General features: G+C 42.7%; 1 protein-coding gene across 4 annotated transcripts in view; it reads right to left on the bottom strand.

Moving 5' to 3' along the window:
* Positions 1 to 20,924, bottom strand: part of ADAMTS9 (ADAM metallopeptidase with thrombospondin type 1 motif 9) — a 79,460-nt gene that overhangs the window by 14,679 nt on the left and 43,857 nt on the right. For all 4 annotated transcript variants that reach the window (XR_015806013.1, XM_014873130.2, XM_014873123.2 and 1 more), the window contains 4 exons: positions 20,415 to 20,576; positions 19,656 to 19,832; positions 7,123 to 7,290; positions 2,880 to 3,053 (listed from right to left, as the gene is read on the bottom strand). Coding sequence is in view for 3 of the 4 variants with exons in the window: in XM_014873130.2 (XP_014728616.1) it covers positions 2,880 to 3,053; positions 7,123 to 7,290; positions 19,656 to 19,832; positions 20,415 to 20,576 (681 nt within the window). In the remaining variant the exon portion in view is untranslated. The remainder of the gene's footprint in view (positions 1 to 2,879; positions 3,054 to 7,122; positions 7,291 to 19,655; positions 19,833 to 20,414; positions 20,577 to 20,924) is intronic.

Raw genomic sequence — 20,924 nt, 5'->3', positions numbered from 1 at the left:
CACATCTTGAGAGGAGTGAAAGAACCAAGCCTGATTTTGTCTCATCAAGAATGTGCCCATCCTTGCTTAAAATCATTACTTGCTGATGAGAAACTGACACTCCCAAGCACAGGGAAGCCTGATTTGGGTTTGTCTGCAAATAACAGTTGTGTGGCCAAATAAACCTGAGCCAGCTCTGTGCATTTTGTCATCATGAGAAATTGAAAGTTCGGTTATTTGTATTTTTTAAGGGTAACAGGCAATTAAAATAATCCCACTGAAATATTAAATGAGGCTCAAAGACAGTGAGACCATCACAAACTAAATCAAAGAGAAACACTGCAGAGATTCCAATCAGCCACCCCAAAGTTCTAAAACATTATTCACGTAGAAAGCAGACAGTTCAGCTAGCATGGAAAGGCTATTTTTCCTTTTAATGCAGTGACAGATATTGCAAGAAATCTCACACGAAACAATGGGGCCAGGCTATAACAGCTATTGATAGCAAAATCAGGTCAGGCATTTGACAATATTTGTCTCTTTTGCCTCATTTCCCAAATTCTGAACTGTTTTCCTGGCAGTTCAAATTAAGGAGCATTTCAAGCACTTCTGAAACTGTTTTAGAAGAGCAATAACAATAATTAAAATAACCCCAAAGGCATTGCTTTGCAAAAGCATTGATTGTTTTCTTCTTAAAATAACAATCTGACACAGATGAAATGTACCCCCCATGTCATGAATGCTTGAAACATGCCTTGGGTAACTCTGCAATTCAAATTAGGCAAGGATGGCACAATTTCCTCCCAAAAAGCAAATGTCAAAGATTCAGGAGTTGCAAGGCAGCTTCCAGAGCTGTGCATTGTCCTTCCACATAGGCTCATACTAAAGAAAAAACCCTTCTTTCCCCCAGTTTTCCCTTTTTCTTTGTGACTCCAGTCTGAGTTTTATTTTGACATTAGCAAGGCTCCTTCTATTGACTTTCTTCTCCCTGATGGGGGCACTGAGAACAGGTGATTAATGGTGACACACCAACAGAGCAGTAAATGGTTTCCAGTAAGTTTCATATTCCTTCTCATTGTCAAGACCAACACTTTTTTCTCAACAACAACAAAAAGGAACAATTAAAAAAACCCCAAACCCTCTTGACAGATTCCTTTTAAAGATAAGAAATCAAGAACAAGACAGCACTGAGATGTTATTTATATCCTGGCTTCCTTGTCAATTAGGGTTCATTGCTGCTCCCTTGCTCAGAGAATACCAATGCAATCTGTGCCTCCTCATGGACAGTGCCTATGGCTGGGGGGGAGGTGCTATTCCTTTTTTTCACTTGGAAAAAATGCTTGGAATCAGCCAAAGGGGCAAGCTCACATTGGGCAGCTCCTGCATTTTCCTGTTCATGGTTACTTATGAGTACTTATGAGGATGAGGAAGCCTCCAGTCCATCTAGCTAATAAAGCTCCCTTGGAGAAAAAAACAATCTCCACAATATGCTCAAAATTTCCCCAGTACAATGGAGAGTCTTGGAAAACTTCAGAAAACATCAGTATTTGTATCCCAACAAGGGCTTGGAAGGGTGGAGGCAGGCGCCTCTCCAAACTGTTTTGAGAAATTGCAAAAACAAGGGAGAGATGGCAAAATTTGGTTGAAAGTTGGACTTCATGATTTTTAATGATTCTATGATTCTACAAAAAGATGGGGCAGGAGCTGTTTCTTTTCAGGGCTGATTAAACTAGCTAAGAACTGGCACTACATGCTGTTTGGTGAGCTCTTTGCTGCCTTTAAATTTATTAGCTGAAGAAGTTAATGGGCTCTGTAAAACTAAAAGTTTGTTGCAAGGAAGTGGCTGGAGCCCCGTCAGCCATTCCTACATTTCCTTTTCTGGCTGGGATGTTTCCATCGGGTACCACTGTGTGACCAGCCTGGCTTTGCCTCCTGCTACTTCCCATCACACTTCCCTGTGTACTGGGAAGCAGCTGAGAAAGGGCACAGCCCCCTCTGGCCTCCTGCAGTCCTGGCCGGGTTACACAGGATTATAAACCAAATTCCCCAGCACTGCTGAGATTGGGGAAATGAAGCTAAACTTGTGTGTCCTGTTCCAGTCAGGCTGAGGTACCACATGCAGGGGCTAAAAACGGAAAAAAAAACAGAACGAAAAGAATCATTTTGGGGTCTGGTCTGAACTGCCTCTGCCAAAACCTGCCGTGCATTTGAAGGCTGACACAGCACCCTCTTGGCAGTGCACGGGAGGGCTCCTCCAGCTCAGAATCTCTTCGCCCTCCTACCACCCACCAGCCTTGAGACCACTCATTGCCCACACTGCAGGAGAGCTGGAGTCACTCCCTGAACCACTGGAGCAGCAGCTTTATCCCCAGTTCCAGTCCCAGGAGCTGTTTTTGATGGGAAGTGATCCTAGTGACACAGAAAAGCATCATCTCCCAGAGAAGATTTGATCTCAGCACTGCTTGTGGCTTGATAAAGGAGCAAAGACCGGGAGCTCAGTGAAAGGATAGGGATGTCAGATGGAGCTGGGGTAATGGGGCAGGAAAGAGGGAATTACCACTGCTCCCTAATTCCTCCAGGCACAGGGCTCAGGCTGGAGCAGCACAGCAGGGCTCTGTCTCCTGGAAGAGACCCAAATCCCTACCCAAAACCTGCTCAGTATTTGCATAATCCCAGCCAAACACAGGGCAGCACGAAGCAATAAATTAACCCTACAGAGGCATTTCAGCCAGCATGCATGAACCTTCCCTCTGCCTCTTTTTATTTATTTTTTTTTAATTTTTTTTTTCGGACAACCCCAGGTTGCAACCCAAACGCCAGCGCTCCCCAGCCTCAGCATCCTCCACGGCTGAGAGCACAGGAGCGTGACCCCGGGGCTGGGGAAGGGGGTCCCCGCTTACCTCCTGCCATTCTCCGGCTGCCCAGCGGTGCGTGGGGCACGCAGGGAGGTGACAGTCCCGCTGCAGGGGTGGCCGGCTGCCCGGGTCACACTCGGCCTCCTCGGCTGCCTTGGGGCTGCTGCTGTGGCACTGCACGGAGCGGCGCTGGACACCGCGGCCGCAGGACACGGAGCACTGCAGGGAGGGACACAAGGTGAGTGGAGCTCCCCAAAACACCCAGCACGGTGAGTTCAGGGGTTCAGTCTCTGCTCTGGGCTCTAGTGATGGTGAGTTCAGGGGTTCAGTCTCTGCTCTAGGCTCTAGACAGTGATGGTGAGTTCAGGGGGTTCAGTCTCTGCTCTGGACTCTAGATAGTGATGCTCTATCAAACTTCCAAGTGAGGATTTTCATTCTGTGAATCTGAAGCCAGTGGGAATATTTGCCGTTGGCTTCAGTGGGGTCAGGACTTCCCGGACAGGATTTTTATTGAAAAATCTGTTTTTATTGCAAAATAGCGGCGCTGCTAAACCACCCTGACATGCCAGAGGCGGCCAGGCTCTGAGCATTGCTCTGAGTATTGCTCTGAGTATTGCTTCTCAGGCACTGGTTCAAAAAAGTAATAGTTCAAAATACATCAAATGCCACAAACAGAGTGGGCTTTAATGAAAAGCAAACTTGGATTTTATAGAAGAAAGTGTGTAGCTGTAGAGAGGGAAAGGTATAATACAGCTGGGATTTCTTTCAGCATGCATCTGAACATGCACATGCATCCAGGCAGGGAACACTGTTAATTTTTGAAAACAAATGTCTTTTTGAAATTAACTGCATTTCACATTTCCTTCATTACACTGCGGGCACATTTCTCCCAGCTTCAAGGCACAGCAACAAATGCCTGAATTTTTCTGTTTCTCAGACATCTTTAAATTATTAGCTATACTGTAATACTATTAACAGCTTATTTTTTCTTTCACGCAACATTTCTTAGTGTTATGACTGCACACTAATATGTTTGGCAATACTTAATATTCCTCTGGAACAGATTCCTCTTGGCTAGACCTTAAAGTACACTATACAGATTTGGAGTAAAGAGAATTTGCATTTATAGAAGAAAGTGCATAAAAATTAAAGGTATGTATTAAAAACACAGCTGAATTAACAACTAATATTAAGTATTTACAACAACTAATATTACTTATTAATGTATCAGGAACTAAGAAAATAAGTTCACAGCCTGCTATTGCAATGCCCACTAAAATGAGCCTTCTTAAGTCAGGGAATTAAGTGGTGCCTAATGGGGAAGCAATTCCCTCTTCTGTATTCCTCCATAATGCTCTTTGCTTTACTACCCAAATGCCCCATAAAGCCAAGAGAACCAGAGAAAAGCTGACTGTGACTATTTGTCTAGCTTCAGATATTCAAAAGAGGGTGGGAGTACTTTTGTGTATCTTTTGAAAGCAGCAGTGAGATTTCTGTCACTAGTGATGCAAATACCTCCCATATGCTGCTGCTTCCCTGGGATTAACCTTGCTCTTTGTCCTACACATTCCATAGGGGACTTTCAAACAGAATAAAGGCACAAACATGGAGAAACATACACACCAGGATGCCTACCATGCTCTAAGATATCTTTTGAGTTGCATTTATGACCAACATAAAAAGCCCAGGTATGGGAAAAAGAGCACAAGTGACACTGTGGCTTTTTCATGGGGGGCCAGGTGTAACACCTGAGTTTGGGGACAGGATGGTGCCTGGGCTGTGCCAGAAGCTCTACCTGATGCTCTACCTATGCTTTTAGATAGGGCTGGATTTCAGTCTGTAGCTGAAGTATGCAAATACCAGACAGCAGAATAAATATTGGTATTTTTGTTAAATGAAAGGTAAATGGCCATAATTGACACCAATTAGGAGAAACAAACACATTACATCTGACATTTCAGTGCAGACATAAACACACTTAAAACTTGGAGAAAAAGCCTTTTTAGGGATATATCAAAAATTATTTACTCCAGGGAAGTGGGTTCTTAACAATCTAGAAAATAAGTAACCACCCTTTGAATACAAAACATCCAAAGTGAAAAAAACCCTAGGATTGGAGCACCAGCACGGGCAGTGTCTGACTGAGACTGATTTTTAACCATTCCTGTATTTTTTGATCTTCGTTTTCTCAGTAATTCCTTTTCCAAAAGGCAAAAACTCCCAACACCTCAAGGTATATGCAATGGGTCCTGTACATATATAGTGACACAAGGATGCACTTTCATGGGAAAACCTTGCCTTGTTTCTCATGAAGACTTTTGCTGGTTTATTCAGGAGAAAAAGCACAGCAGCTCAGCTTTGGGAATAACTTTCTAAGGCATATAGATCTCCAGAAAGTGAGGTTTTTTTTGGATAAAATCTAAGTGGAAACTGATCATGGTTCCTATTTGCAACAGTGGCACCGGTGATGGGAAAAGTCACACGGAGTTTTCATGCCCACTTTATACCCTGATCTACTGTGTATTCAGAGCACCAAACTGTCTGTTTCATGCTCTTAATGAGAAGTTCAGGACCTAAATCCAGCTTGGCTCCAAGGCATTAAATCTCTGGCAAGGCCCTGAACACCCCTTACAAGGGACCCAGGGCCACCACTCCCAACCTGTCACAGCCCCAACTCTTTATCTGTCACAGGCAAAAAAATACTGCCAGCACCAGTGAGGCTCAGAGATCCATGTCACAGCATTTCACAAGGCTTTAAAAAGCCCAATTTGACATTGTAGCATAAATGTTTCTATACCTTTATTTTTTCCCTAAGCAAGAAGCTGGCTGGCTGAGCACATCCTGCATCAGGAACCTGCTGAGGGGCTACTCCTGGAGGAGCCTGTTATTAACATTATCATTAGCATACAAATATTCCTTAATTGCCTGGTCATAAGAGATTACCTCAGACTATAAATCACCTCATCGTCCTGCTAACATGGGTTCCTTTCTCCAGTTGCATAAAACTAATATCCATGATGCCATAAAAGCTGAGAATTTTAAGCCACTTACTTTTATCAATTAATATTAGTGCATTTTAATGCAATTGACAAACATTACATTATTATGTTTATAATTATTAACTGTAAAAAACTGCTTTCAAGAGCAGTCACTTTAAATAAGGTGCAAATTGGATACCACAAAACTGTGTAATGGCCTTGCATTTCATTTTAGTCTGGCTCCTGTATAAAATTGAGGTTTCAGTCCTGAAGGTAATAAAGGCAATAATATTGACTTAATTTCCAATATGGGAGCAGTACTGTGGATTTCACAGGCTGGGTGCTCCTATCCCCAGGTAAAGAATCCAGACCTCAGTAACTGAAACTCCATGGTGAATGAGCACTTAGTCCTTTACTCACATAATGGCAAATACTCCTATCCCGTGAATCCAAAGGTAAGGATTAAAAAAAACCCTAATACAAGTCTGGAAACAATTATAGATCATTAATGGGTTTATTGTCCTTTTTATTAGTGGACATAATTCAACAGCATGCTAACATTTGCATGTGTGCCTGTAGCAATGTTAATGGTTTGTCTTTCAGGGAATTTGAATACAGCAAGAATGGGTGTTTTGTACCTAAATTTGGAAGACAGAAGGCAAGGGACATGATGTTTTACAAGTTAACAGTTCATTTAGTCTAGGATTTTCAATAATTCCTCTGATTAGCACGCTAATGAGGTAGAGGGAAAAGCAAGGTTCAGAGTTAAAAATGTGATGCAGCAGATTCAAGGTGATGACAAAGACATTATTTTCAGAAAAACAAGGATTCAAGGAATGCTTTCAGCAAGCAAGATGTTTAATAACTCAAAATACGTTTTCATTTCCAGCAGCCTCTGCTCTATGCATCACTGTCTAACTTTAATGAGGGAAAATCAAGCAATACGTTTATTTCTCAAAACTGAGGAAGATTTGACTTGAGATATGATATTTAAATGATATTAAAACCATGAATAAATAGCAGATCCTCCTTAATATTATATACTAATGACCTTTCTAGCAAAAACCTAAAATATACAAGGAATTTGCTTTCAGATAGACACTAAAAGCAAGCTGCCTAGTTCTCAACTGGCACAAATCTGTGCTGCTCCACTGCTGTCCATGAAGCTACACTGTTTTACACCAGGATCTGGCCCAAAACCTTTACTCTGAATAATTCATGAGGACAGAAGTGATTGGAAAACCAGGCTCTAACCAATTTGACGGAGGTAGAATACCAAAAGGTGCAAAAGGGTACACAACATGGCTCACCTGGCCCCAATCTCCTGCTTTCCACTTCGGACATCTGCCCCCTCTGCATTTCTTTTGCACGTTGGGCTTAGCAAGGTGTTTACAATTCTCTTCTTCTACATGCCTCCCTTCCTTTGACAAACAGTACACACTGCGGTGCTTTTGGCCCCTTCCACAGGAGACAGAACACTGTAAATATAAAGTAACAACAGATCAGCTTTCACACTCATATAGGGGCCATGGCTACCAGGGCATTTTCTTTTAGCTGGACCAAAAAGCACCTCCCCAGGACCCCGGCAGGCTACACAAAACTTGAGGTGGGTGCAGACACTTAATATCGTGTGGTATTCTTAGTCAGAGCCCCAAAAAATGCCAGTATCAAAATAGAGAAAACAGCTGACATTCAGCAGGGATAACAGGCTGAATTCCTGGCATTCCAGTCCTTTCAAAGGAGCAGTCATCTTACAGGGATCAAGCCAGGAGCCCTCAGTATCTACTTAGAACTTGAAAGGAACCATTTCCATTTACCTTGGTACAAAGGGATGTCAAATATTGGTAAATCAGGAGGGTAAAGTGTGCTCTGCACCTTCACAGAGGGAAATAACTGCACAAAGGACAAGGCTGAAAAGTGCAGCATTTCCTTGTCCTTAGTACATAAGCTCGTGTTTGTTTTATCAGTGTAGTCTGACTTCTCTTTTTCTCTTCACTAAACAGACTAAAATCAGGACATGTTCATCCTTAAGATTTATGCATTTTGAAAACAACTCAGAAGGTGGCAAGAAGGCAGAGCCTGAAGAATCAAAGCAAAAAGCAAACCAGCAGGTATGTTAGCTGCAAGCTTTGTAGTGAAGCAACTAATTTCAACCTCCCTCTGCAGGTTCACTGAGCTTTTTCAAATGTGACCACTTCTGGCATGCAAACCCCAAGCAACTTCACTTTGATTTCAGATTAGTCTCCTCCAAAGATTTAGAAATCAAAGGGGTCTGGAATCACGACACGAATTTAATATGACAGTTTCATGTAGAACAAGCCTCTTACTCAGCATGATGCACCCAGAGACTCAGCTTCCATTTCTTCATTACATGCTATGTCATAAGCAGACTGGTTTAATCCTTGAGGGCAAATACACTGTTTTAACCATCTCTCCATATAAAATGTTCTGCTTTCTTTTCAGAATGGAGAAAACACACAAAAATGAGGCTTCAACCTTCATTTTGGAGTCACTCCATCAATATATTTCCCAAGAAATATATTACAGCTCAAGCTCTTCCCAGCCTATAAATACATTTGAAACCTAAAAAATTTATATATATAGCAGCTCTGGAAGAACCACTAGAATAGAAATTGGCATATACATTGACACCTGTGAATATTTTATAATACAGCCCTACTTACAGCTCATTCAGCCCACAAAGAACCAGCGAGAGAGCAGTTTCCAAATGGAAAATTCAGACCAATGTGGAGAGAAATGGATGTAGCTGCTAAAACCAGAGACTGATGCTTAAAAGCTTGTATAAAAGACATCCTTAAAAAGGTTGTTTTCCTGCTGCAAGAGTGTTACAGATTGACAAAAGATCACTGAGGTCCTGTTGATCAACAGGTTTAAGAGCTGTCAATGATGCTGCTCTGAGAGGCTGAGCAGGGATAGCTGCCTCTGAGTTTTCCTGAGCCCAGATCCAATTTGAAGACAGGCCAAAACATCCAATAAGCAATATCCGACCTTGCACTGAAAAACAGAAGAAATGCTGTCCCTTGCAATAAAACAAAATTTCCACGAGTTACCCAGATCCATAAACTTCACTTCTTTTCTTTAGCATCAACAGAAGAAAGATCAAGCTAATGCTACCCTATTTTCATAAGCCTTCAAATTTCATCAAAAGTTAATTTTTTCATTCTCTCTACTTCTCTCCCCAGGTAACAAAAGTCAGCAGTAAGACAGAAATGTCACATCCTACAAATCCCAGTTCTTAACTTCAAATATTTTCATCCATTTAACATCTGTGGACTAGATACCAACACTGATGCTTAAACAAAAATTCAAGTGCTCCTTGGTGAACAGTCTTCATGCAGGTTATGCCACTTTACTGTGACAGCCAAAGTTAAAGAGTAAATTTACAGCATTGATCAGGACTCTCTCGTGTCCCACATCCTGAGCTGGTACAGCCCAGAGCATCCTTAATTTAAAAAAATAAATGGGATCCCACTACTTATCTTAAAGTAAGACTAATCACACTGTGCAACAATGCAAGCACCTTTCTGAGGACCTGAAGCTGTTTGATAAATTTGTTTGATCTCACAAACAATTTTGTACTAGTTATTTCCAAAATTATTACTCCCCTTCTACAAGATGCTTAATTTTGGCGTGGAGCCTGATTCTGACATTTATCTTGTGATCCCATGATCAAACAAGTCTGCGTGCAAACCTCGGTGCACTCAGAGGTTGAGGCATAATTTGCTTAATTTTGTTAATACTTAAATGTAATTCCCAAGATGCTGGAATTAATAATTTCTATGTCTGCCTTTAATATAAATCAAATTTAGGCAGCTGTGCATTTTCAGATCTAAACCACCCGTTTGCTTTCATGCACATTTGAGTTATGATCTCATTTTTACTGACAGAAAAGAAAGGTTGAATAATCTAATTTAACCAAGTATCAGAGACTGAAAATTCCTTTGCAAAGAGTCTACTTAATAACTGCCATCTAATTCATCTCAGGTATTCAACTTTTATCTGGCACATAGATTTTAAGCATATGTGAGCCACATGCAAAGCATAATTTAATAGTGGGCTGCATCTCAACTCCATGTGAGTCAGGGAAGTGCTACATCCAACTACCACCATCAGCCTCATCATTTATTTTCGACCCCAGAGAAACTTTGCATTTCATTAACAGGATTCTTCGTGGCTGCAAATGCTGCCTGCTTATGGTACCTACCAATAACAGTACCACAATGAGGTAAGTTTTGACCTTGCCTTCCTCAAAACATTTGGCAAAATCACTGTCTTCACATTCCTCTTTTTCTTGACTTCTTCCCCACATCCCCCAGAGAAAATGCTTCCAAGTACTGGGGGCAGACAGTGGTTCTCTGGAATAACAGCCTCACCTTATCCAAGGTTCTCTGAGTCAACAGAAAAGCCTCTACTGGTTTTAAACACCTCTGAGCCAGCCCTGAAGGTGTAGCGAGGTATTGTATGGAATTTTTTCACTAACCAGCTTCCTAGAGTCAAGGATCACATGCACTTGAATGTGCCTGTGGTCAACTTGCCTTTGCCTCCACTTAAGTTTGGGAAAACATTGCTCTGAAAGGCTGTTTACAGCCTGTGATTGAGGCACAACAGCAAACAGCACCCCTGGATGAATCTGGGAGGACAGTCAGGCATGGAGGATGGTGTGAAAACAACAAATTGCACTGTCTCTGTAAAAAAAACACCAAAAAGTTTGCAGCACATAAAATAATGGAGAAACAGTATTTCAAAAAATCAGCTATATCCATCACTCTAAAACTCTAGCAAACCTTCCCCTTGTTATTATCTATATTATCTCCTAAACCCATCACAGTTGCACCTGGCACTTCACATGGAGAACAAAAACTAGAGGACTTTCCTAATAGCATCAGGATCAAAGCACTTAGTACAAATTTAAGGGCTTTATGTTTATTGCATGATTAGTGTTGTTAACATGCCAAGAACTGGAGATTGGCATGCTGCTGATACTTTCAAATAAATATACTGCCTAGTTTAAATAAATGCAAGGAAAAAAGTTTAAATAAATATGGCAGAAATATTTCCATATCAACTGTTTCCATACAGGTGCTGAACACGAGGCTGAACATCTCCTGCAATGCCTTGCTCTGCTCTGCCTGTGTTTTTGTTCCCACAAAAAAATTGTTTTCTGTTTCAGAGTTTAGGAGATGATCATTCTCTTTTACCAAGTGTGTGCAAACTGCTTTAAAATAACCCTTTCTGCATTTCCCGATCTGATCGAATGGAAGATGAGGGTACCTCTTGTGCATTAAAAACTCCCTAAAATAGAAAGGCTGCTACTTGATGCACAGGGCTGGTAGAAGGAAAAAAAACGCAGAATATGTTCAAAATCTCCTAAAAACTTGTACAAAATTTCTGGGAGCAGGGTCAGTCCAGCACCAAGAGGACTCAAGAACCCTGGGCACAAATGAACAAATCTCAGCAAGATGAAAAAGGCACCACAGAGCAGTCAAGAAGAAATGGAATGACTGCTCCTTGTGAACTTTGTGCATTGAAGGGGCAGCTCCACAAAGGGCAGAAGGGCATATCCCAAGCAAGAACCTGGGAACACTCTCCCCCAGTAGTGAAAAGTTGCAGAAAATGCTGTCAGACCACATTTCAGACCCACTGTGCATCAGCCAACGATTTGGGAGGTATTTAAGACAATGAATGCAAGCTGTGGTGATCACCAAATGAATTTCCAAAGATAAGTATGCTCTGATAGCTCAGCAAGGGCAGGGCTGGGAAGGATTAGACTAAAATGGCTTTATCAGATTCTGCCAGGAGCAACTTTTTGGAGGAAATTAAAATCAATCCTTGTAGATTTAGACTTCCTCACATTAAGGATTTTATGGAAAGTCAGCAGCTGTAAGTAAGCCCTGGTTCATCCTTTCCAACAATCTGAGACAAAATGTGTTGGATGAAATAAAGCAGAAACGCAACAGAGCCCTCCAATGCTTTACACCCATTTTCCAAGAGGTTCCTGGATTCCAGCAAACTTCTCCAGCTACAAGCAAAACCCAACAATGTACCCTCATAGCCACCTTTCGGCAGTCTATGAATCTGTATCACTTTTTACTACCATTAATACTGCTGCTGTCAGATACTGAAACCATATCCCGGTGACTTCTGTACCTCTGAAGTCTCTTGAGCACAAAGAACATCAACAGACACATCACCCAGGAAAACCTGGATCCTTCCTCACCATCTGAACCTTTACCAGAAATCTTAAAATGCTGGAACCTTTGTGTGCTGTCCAGCAACAGGGGCTCTGTGGCATTCAAACCAAATTAACTTCACAACAGCAAGGTATTTCAGCAGGTAATTCTCTGGGCTTCAGTGAGACAGGCTAAAAGCAAGGCTGCAGCACTTTAGGAAATGTTTTGGAAATATTTATTGCTGCTCTGAAGCCCCCTTTCTCCTACCAATGTGTTGTAGCACGGTCCTGTGCCCATCCGCATTGGCATGGTGAACAATCCATAAAATTGGGTGGGGATACATGGCAGGGCAGGAGTCACCCAGCTTGGCTTTCCTTTCCTGACAAACTAAGGAGCCATGATTTAAGGCACATTGGTGCTGAATGTGTATGGTTATAGTGATTTTAGCAGGTGAATGGCCAGAAAATACATGTGATTCTTGTACATTTAAAAGGGAAGAGGGGTTTCTACTTTCAAGGGAGGGCAAATGGACCAGAGACCTGAACAAAACACACCAAAGCACTAGACTGCAGTTTAAAAAGAGGCTTTAGAAATGTTTAATCCAAATTGACTCCTCAGAGAAATGGGGTGATTGAAAAAAAAGGCATGAACATTAGGGATTTTGGAATGTATAGCCTGAATGCATTTGTGAGCACTTTCCAGAGCCCTTGTGGAAGTGGGTTCTGAGGAGCCCTTTAGGAGCTGAAGGACAGCCCCCAGTCTGAACAAGAGAGGCTTTGCCCCAGTATTCCCACAGAGCCCTCACTGCCCCAGGCATGGCAACTTCCATGCTGGCCTGCCCTGTCTCTGCAGTGCCCACAGGGTCTCCATCCCCCAGAGGGTCTGGTCTTGACTTGAAGCAGAGGCACAGAGCTTCCCAACTCATCATTTGGATCATTTGCCCTTTTGGCAAAAGGGAGAAATGAAACGATCCACTAAATCTTCACCTGCCCACCACCAAACTCAGCTGCAGGGACTGCTGAATGGCCTCAGATGATGTCTTATAATACATTAAAAAAAAAAAAAAAAAAAGAAAAAAAGGAAAATTTCTCAGAGAAAAGGGTCCAATTTGATGTGTTGCTGCAGTGGAAGAAAGAGCTGGTGTGTCTGGAGCCCATTGCTCCAGCACAAATTGCCCAGAGGAAAGGATGCTCTTGGGTTCTTTAACTCCTGCAAGATTTAAGGCCCTGAGTGCCAAACTCAATACAATAATTTCCCCAAGTTGGGAAACCTCACAAGATATATGGGAAGAAAGAGGTAACTGCAGCAGGAGAAGCCATGCATCTCCTCTTCTACAGCATCCACCCAGTAAGCAGCACCTTCTCCCTCTTTCCCTGCCCTGTTGTTACACCTATTACACCAGGCACAGAAATTAGCAGGGCACTGAGCACACAAAGCTCTCCTAAAAGCTGCTTCCCTGCCCTGCTCCACACTATTCACCTTGAACAACAAACAAACAAAAGCCCCATAGAACCATTGCAGGTCTCTCCAGGGAGGGAGGCATTAGATGGCGTTTCCTCAAATTAGGAGATGTGTGAGCTACCCAAAGATGCCAATACAGTGGGATGTGGAAAGCACTGATGAAGCCTATTTCCCATGCTGTGGCACTTTCAGGAGAGTACCAATTGAAGCAGCAAGGTGCCTCAGCTAACTGACACTTCATATTTTTAGTGAATAGTGGCACTACAATACCATTTAGATATTCTGTTCCAGAATAGGATTTATCTGTGTTGGATGGAATAAAACACAAAGTAAAGATCTCTCCAAGAAATGTCAGCCCTGTTTCACAGGTGTGCATCACACTGGGGGGTTGTAGGAGCACTGGGCTGCTGCTTGCTCCCTCATTTTATAGAAAACAATTTTGCTTAATGCACTAGGGATAAATATTGTCAACCTATACGGTCTTGGGCATCAGATAGATTTTCATCCATGCTGCTGGCTCACTCACCTCCCCTGTGAGCTCGTAAAATTAAAATGTGAATAGAGCTTTAAGTGCCTTTGGAACAGGACTGACTACACCGTTTTTTCTTAATAACCGCACAAATCAGTCACTGGGAAAGTTAGAAGCACAGAAAATCTCTTTGTGCTTAGTGTCCCTCACTGTTACACATCCTTGTTTCTAAATCCCTAGGATCTGAGCAACAGCAATGACTGCAGTGTGGAGTATTCAGTGTGACTTTGGGAAATGGGCAAAACCACAGGCACACCTCCCAAAACCCAGCTCAGGGATCTGCCTGAAGATGCTGCATTTCACAGCTCATCCCTGGAAATGTGCTACTGCTTCAATGCGTCCCTTGCAGCCTAAAGCATTCCTGTACTCAGAGCCAGTGCTTTGGGAGACAAATATTCCCAGCATTGCCCTTTTATTTATTGCTTTATTTCTCCTGTGTGGGTATGTGCAGATGTGCAGGAGATCTGCAGCCAGGGATGGGCCACCTGTAACACAAGGACTGAGGCCAGTCATTGCTGAACAGCAGCCTCACCACTTGTTGTTTGAGTTTAGGCTTGGAAAATTACTATCTTATTGAGAAAATGTCTAAGAGAGGAGATGTAAAAAGGCAACCACAGAGGCATGCCAAAGGCAGCCAAACAGCCACTGCACTATGGGAAGAAAGAGACTGCTCTGAGTGGGAAAGTGCCCTGAGGAACCTGGGGAGAAGATGCACAGTCTGGGGGGAAAAGGGATGAAAAGATTTTAAAGATACCTGAAATAACCTTTGTGAGTCTAACCACTGGTCCAGCTCCTCTCTGTCCTGGCAGTAGCAACAGGAGAGGCTGTTGAAGGACAGCAGATAAAATTCTCTGCAGCTCCTTTCCCTGGTACTTCTCCTGCATTTAGTCACTGGATTAGAAGGGACATTGCTGACCAGTCCTTTTACTTCTCCATCAGACTAAAAGGTCATGAGGGGTGTATGGACCAATGGGGGCCTGCAAGGGGGAGAGTGGATTGCAACAGCTGAGCTTTAAGTTGCAGGAAATCAGTCCTGTGAGGAGTTGATTCAGGAATCACTAAGGAGTTGGGTCAGTGTTAAGCACACCCCAGGGTGGTCCCTCACCTGCAGGGTGTAGCAGACATGGTTGCTTTCCTGCTAATGGAGCATCATTAGCAAAGAGGAGACAGTACTGATAACAAAAGTATACCTATATACCTAGAAGTATACCTATATAGTTCTCCTTATTTAAGTAGAAACAGAAAATGAAAGATGGTGATAACAGGCAAAAAATAAAAATGGAAAGGAAAACAAAAATTGGAGATTTTAAGGTAAAAAGAGAGGAAAAAAATGATGTTCCTCTACTGGGCAGCTGGGTACCACTGGCTTTGCCCACCTGTGACTGCCTTGAAGCCACTAGCTGTGGGCACTGAGGTGAGGAGAGAGATGCATGAGCATCCATCACCAGTGCCTCAGAGGAGCAACAGGCTGAAACCCTTCAAACAAAACCCCAACAGCAGTTCAGCAATACTGCTGTCACAGCAAATTCATTTTCTGCAGAGGAGAAGGGAACAGCGGAGTTATATACACTTGCAACCAAATCTGTCCCTGGTTATCAGTTCTGCCTTAGTAAGACCTGACATCCTGCTGGCTATGAACATTATCAGAACAATGATACAGAGAATATTGCTGTTGAGCAGCCTATTTTCAGCCAGCTGCATGGGGAAGGCATTTTGCAAACAATATGTTGAGGCTTTAGCAGAATTAAATACAAATAACCTAAGTTTTCCATTGATACCAACTTTAAGATTAAAATTCCAGAGTGCCAGCTGCCTGACACAGATGTTGACCAGGCAGTTCTTCCACTTCCCACCCAGTTCAGAATCCCTTTGCTGCTCTATCCCTGTGTGCAGCCAAAGAGCCCTGAACAGCCATCAATGCCACCAGCTTCCACCAAGGGAAACCAATGCTGTCCTAGCCCAAAGCTGAACTCACATCCACAGTAACAGAGTTTGGAACTGAGCTGGTTAATGTTCCAATTTCTTGACAGTAAGCTTCTGATTCTTCATTAGAGCAAAAGGCCCTCAAAGACTGATACCAGCACCTCTGCCTACAGGATACAGAGCTGAGAAGCACTGAGAGCTACACAACCACTACACCAGCAGCCTGAATTTCAGATACCCATGATTGACAAGCACTTGACAAGGCAGACTACTTTCAAAATTATAATACTTTTCTGGAAAAAAACCCAAACCCCCAAATAAATCTATACCTCACCCACCCATTTTCCAGAGTTCAAAGTCAAATGATCACTGCCCTGTGCAGTGAAGCCCAAAGGACTCACCCAACTGAACCAGGGTGCTGTGAGATGTAATTGTTTTACCTTATCTGTGATCATTTCCTGACTCGGAAAGAATGAGAAGCCCACAACAAGTTAATTCAGCATTATTCATAAATTGTATCAGGATACAGTTGGATATTAAGGCAAACTCAAAATACCAGAGATTATTATTATAAAAATAATGGAGCAGATCTGCTCCAAGACAGGTGCTTTAAGGGAGGTTATGCATATATTTTATATATGGGTATATTTATTAAAACCAAACCTCAGGTTTTAAGTGGGTAATTGGGTAATTCTCGTTGTGAACATCTCCCTCATTCTGGAGAACATGGAAAGATATCCTCTCAGGATTCAAGAGTGTGTATAGAGATCTGTATTCATACCACAAAGCATTCAGAGGAGAAAAAACACTCTCTGTATTCTGGTGACAGTCAGTGCACGTTTTCTAAAGCATGGTTTTAATAAGGTCAGGTCTATCACATGGTGTACAATTCTGCAATGGGTAAATACATGTTCTTAAATAAGCAAGGGAATAAAAGTATCACCTCTTCTTCGTCCTCTTTGAACCTTTGAACATACATTATAATGACAAGACATCTCACCAGTCTCCTGTTGTAAAATTATCATTTACACACACAATATCTTTATCCATTTAATCTCTTCCAAACCTGGATTTAACCAGCCAGATAAAGATCACTTGTTTACTGTATCAAATCCCAGTGAAATTTTGCCCGAGGACTGCGGGTTGGATGCTTCAGACTTTCTCTCCTTTAATTTGTATTTTATAGTACTAATTTCACTGAAACTTGAGTAAGACTAAGCCAGTCAGATGATTGCAAGAAATTAGTTATCCAAACTTTGTAATTCATACACTTTTAACTGTGTTTGTTTAATCATTGAGAATGACAATTTCTGTTGGAGAACAAAGCAAGTAAAAAAAAGCCAGATAAAAGATGGAACATTGCAGAACCATTTCAGAAAATTTAGCAAAAGTTACCAAAAATAAGTATATGATCTGAATTTAGCAAAAGACTCAAGAAATCATTATACAAATTCATTTACGATTACATTCTACGTGTCTTTAATTTTCACTGTTCAACATTAACATTAAACATTGTAAATGTATGCAATATTTATATAAAATTAAATAACAGTATTGGAAAAATAAATACACTTTTACATAAATACATAAATCCATACTGCTGAAAAGTTTCAGCTAACTATACTCTTGTTTCAAAAGTGACCAAAAAAATATGGTAGTGACACTCCATCCCAACAGATGAAGTATGTACAGCTACAGAATGATGTTTGCAACCGATGACAGAGCTAAAGCAAGTCCAGGTGATACCACACTAAAGAAGAAAAATTTGGCCATTACTACCTACAGTAGTAGCACGAGGTAGACATACACGTGGAGTGTTCTGCTGGAGGGACATGAAGCCCTGGGGACCCCACAGATACTTCTCAGTCTTCAAACAGTTCTGGGTCCCCTACATCAGAGCCCAAGGACACCTCGATGAATGAGACTGAAAAATCCAATCAGTTCATGGCAACGACGGGGGCTCAGCCCTGCAGCCCCTTCCCCAGGGCTGTGACCCTGTGCCAGCTGGGAGGAGACACTGCAGGCAGGACAGGGTGTCCCTGCCCTCCACCTGTCTGCCAGGTGTCCCACCTGCTCCCAGGAGAGCAAGGACAACCCACTGAGACTAATACAACAGAGTGGAGCCAAGGGAACTTTTCCTGGGTGAAAAGAAAACCATCAGACTAGAGGACTGCACCCTGTGTTTCCAACACTGAGAAAGAGGTGCAGCCCTGGAGCCTGCTCCTGAACAGCCACCAAGAGGCTGAGTGGCACCAGAATGAAACACAACTCTGTCCACACCTTTGGCTCGTGCAAATGGTCCAGCACAGGTAAAAACCAAGGTTGGCAGCACCTCCCAGCTGGCAAATCCTGTGGGGCAGCCAGCACACACACTGCTACCTCTGCTCACCTCACCTCGCTCGTCCTTAGCACCAGCCAGGTTGATGGACAAGGGGTACATTAGCACCTCAAATGAAATATTTCATAGCACTGTCTCTTGTACTGGTGAAGCACCGGATACACACCAGTCCAGAAGTTTTATGGCTATTGCAGAACTCACTGAGGTATGATAAAAATATTGAAGATTTTTACTGAAAGCACCCACAGAAGGACAGCAGGTTTTGGCAAGATGACTTTCCAAACTATGACAATTAAGGAACTCCAATACATTAAAAAAACAGGCCTCTTTTTTCTTTTCCTATAAAGTGCTTTTGAATCAGATTTTTTTTTAAAAAAAGTCTTCAAATGCTTTTATAACAAAATACACAATGAAGGTTGACATCTGTTTGAAGGCCACTCCAGAATGGACAGGTCCGTGGTTTTCCAGGGCTCCAGAAGCACCTCAGGTGGTACTTGCTTTGGTGCAGGATCAGAGCAGAGGTTGCTGCTCTGGGCAGGGAGAATTGCAAAGGTGTGGCACTCAAAATAGCACCCCAACCCTGTGGTTCAGGGCTGCTCTGTCCTCACAAGAGCATCTCTGTAGCAGACTCCTCCAGCAGCAAGGGAGCAGTGTAAGACACCTTTGCTCCAAATACTATTTTGTTATGGGCAAACTCCCAGGGTTTTTGCCTCCCAGCACCTTGCTGATCATTTGCTGGTTTAGTGATAGAGCAGCAGCTGGAGATTAAGCTAGACAATCACTCTCCAGAACCAGAGAGGTGCATGAGAATAGCTTACAGGTGCTTTTGCACTGTACATCACAGTCTTATTATATACACAGGAACAAAAATAGAGCACAAGTGTGAATGCACACATGTTTCTAAGTAGGTCTCTGTGTGTGCAGGCAGGGACATCACACACATCTATACACTCTTATACATGCCTGGGAACTGATGCCATTTAGCACTTATCTTGCTTTTGGTAGAGAACACAGTAGGTACCCAGTGCAGTATTACCATTAGAGAGCAGAACAATTTAACTTCAATGGAAATGTACTGCTTAATTCCCAGGTTTAAATCCAGGTTTAAATATGCAAAAACTTAGTCAGAACCAAGATTCATAATGCACAGCACTTGCACAGTGTAATAAAATGGACAAAGGTGGCTATTTAGCAGAAAGTGCCTTTTAAATTAAAGGACTCAAGCTCCCCTAATGTAAGCCCTTCCTGAAAAGGTGTTATTTTGAATATATTGTAAATAATCCTCTGTAAGTGCAGTTTTAAGACATGAAGCAGCATTAGCACCTTGGTTTGAAGCAAATTAAATGTTGTTAGGGGATATCTACAAAACAGTTCACAAAGAGAAAGAGTTTATGGTCGTACCGAGCTCCAAGGACCAGCACTCCAGGCAGCATCTCTAGGACAGTCCTGCACATTGCACTGCTCTCTGTCTGGTGGCTTGTCAAGGATTTCACAGCTCAGATCCGTGAACCTTTCTCCATTAGGGCGCTGGCACACCACCAGCCGTGTCCTTGTCCCTGCTCCACATGGCTTCGTGCACTGCAAGTCAGCAGAGGACAGAGCAATCACCGTTGGGACAGCAAAAATATTGCTCACTTGTTGCCTGAAGCACTAGCACCTCAAAAAACCTATGGTAGTTTCTGTTCCCAACTAACCCACTCCAGACAAATCCCCCCTTGTGAGCCTGAGATGGACCTTCAGCTGCTTCAGCTTCTCTCCCCCTAAAGCTGTTCATGCTGCTCCACCATGATATTGCCCGACTCAACGTGATAGTGGAGGATTACATCTCCAATTGCTCATCTCAGATTAATTTTCAAAAGGGAGCAGTGCTTTTATTAAAAAAAAAAATAGGGCTTCAGTTAAACTAGGTTTCTCATAAAAAAAAAATCTTCATTTTTGTAGAACTTACTTTTGCCTGGGAAGAAAGTCTTCCCATGACAAATGGAAACGAAACCACCACTCAGCAATTGCTCAGCTTCACTCATTTATCAGAGGCTGCCCTTCAAGCTCCAATCTTTCTAATAAATGTCAGCACAATACCCCTCTCTTCTCCCATTTTTCAGCCACCTGCTAATGAAAGTCTTGCCCCGGGCAGGGAGCCCAGATGGATGGTGCACTCACCTCTCCCCAGTTGCCATAGACCCACTGAGGGCAGGGCCCCGATTCGCAGGATCTCTGCTCCATGGGTTTGCTTTTCTCGTCGCAGTTATTTGCAGTGTATCCATTTTCATCCTGGCACACCACAACCCGCCGCTGGAACCCCCCTGCACACGTGCTAGAGCACTGGAAGACACAATTGCCCATGGCTTCATTGAGTCCAGGAATAAGTTTGCATTCCCAGCACCTTGCACCGTGGGAATGCACTGCTAGCAGTTTAATACAGCTAACAGGCATTATTAAAGTTCAAAACCCAGCTATTGCTAATAGCAGTGCAATGACTTAAGTGCTGACTAAGCAAAGAAAGTAAATGCCTGCCTAGTTTTAAGCAGGTGAGTAATCCCTGCTGCAGTGTTTGACATCCCATTTGTGCTTAATTCCCTTTAGAGACTTCCACGATAAAGCGTTGCATACTGTTTGCAGTGAGAGGAGCTGGCATCCAGGCTCTGCTGTGCTTTGGCAACAACTCTGCAC

Source organism: Sturnus vulgaris, chromosome 11 (genome assembly GCF_052056855.1).
Source record: "Sturnus vulgaris isolate bStuVul1 chromosome 11, bStuVul1.hap1, whole genome shotgun sequence".
NCBI classification, from domain to species: Eukaryota; Metazoa; Chordata; class Aves; order Passeriformes; family Sturnidae; genus Sturnus; species Sturnus vulgaris.
This window is presented reverse-complemented; position numbering and strand designations above follow the sequence as displayed.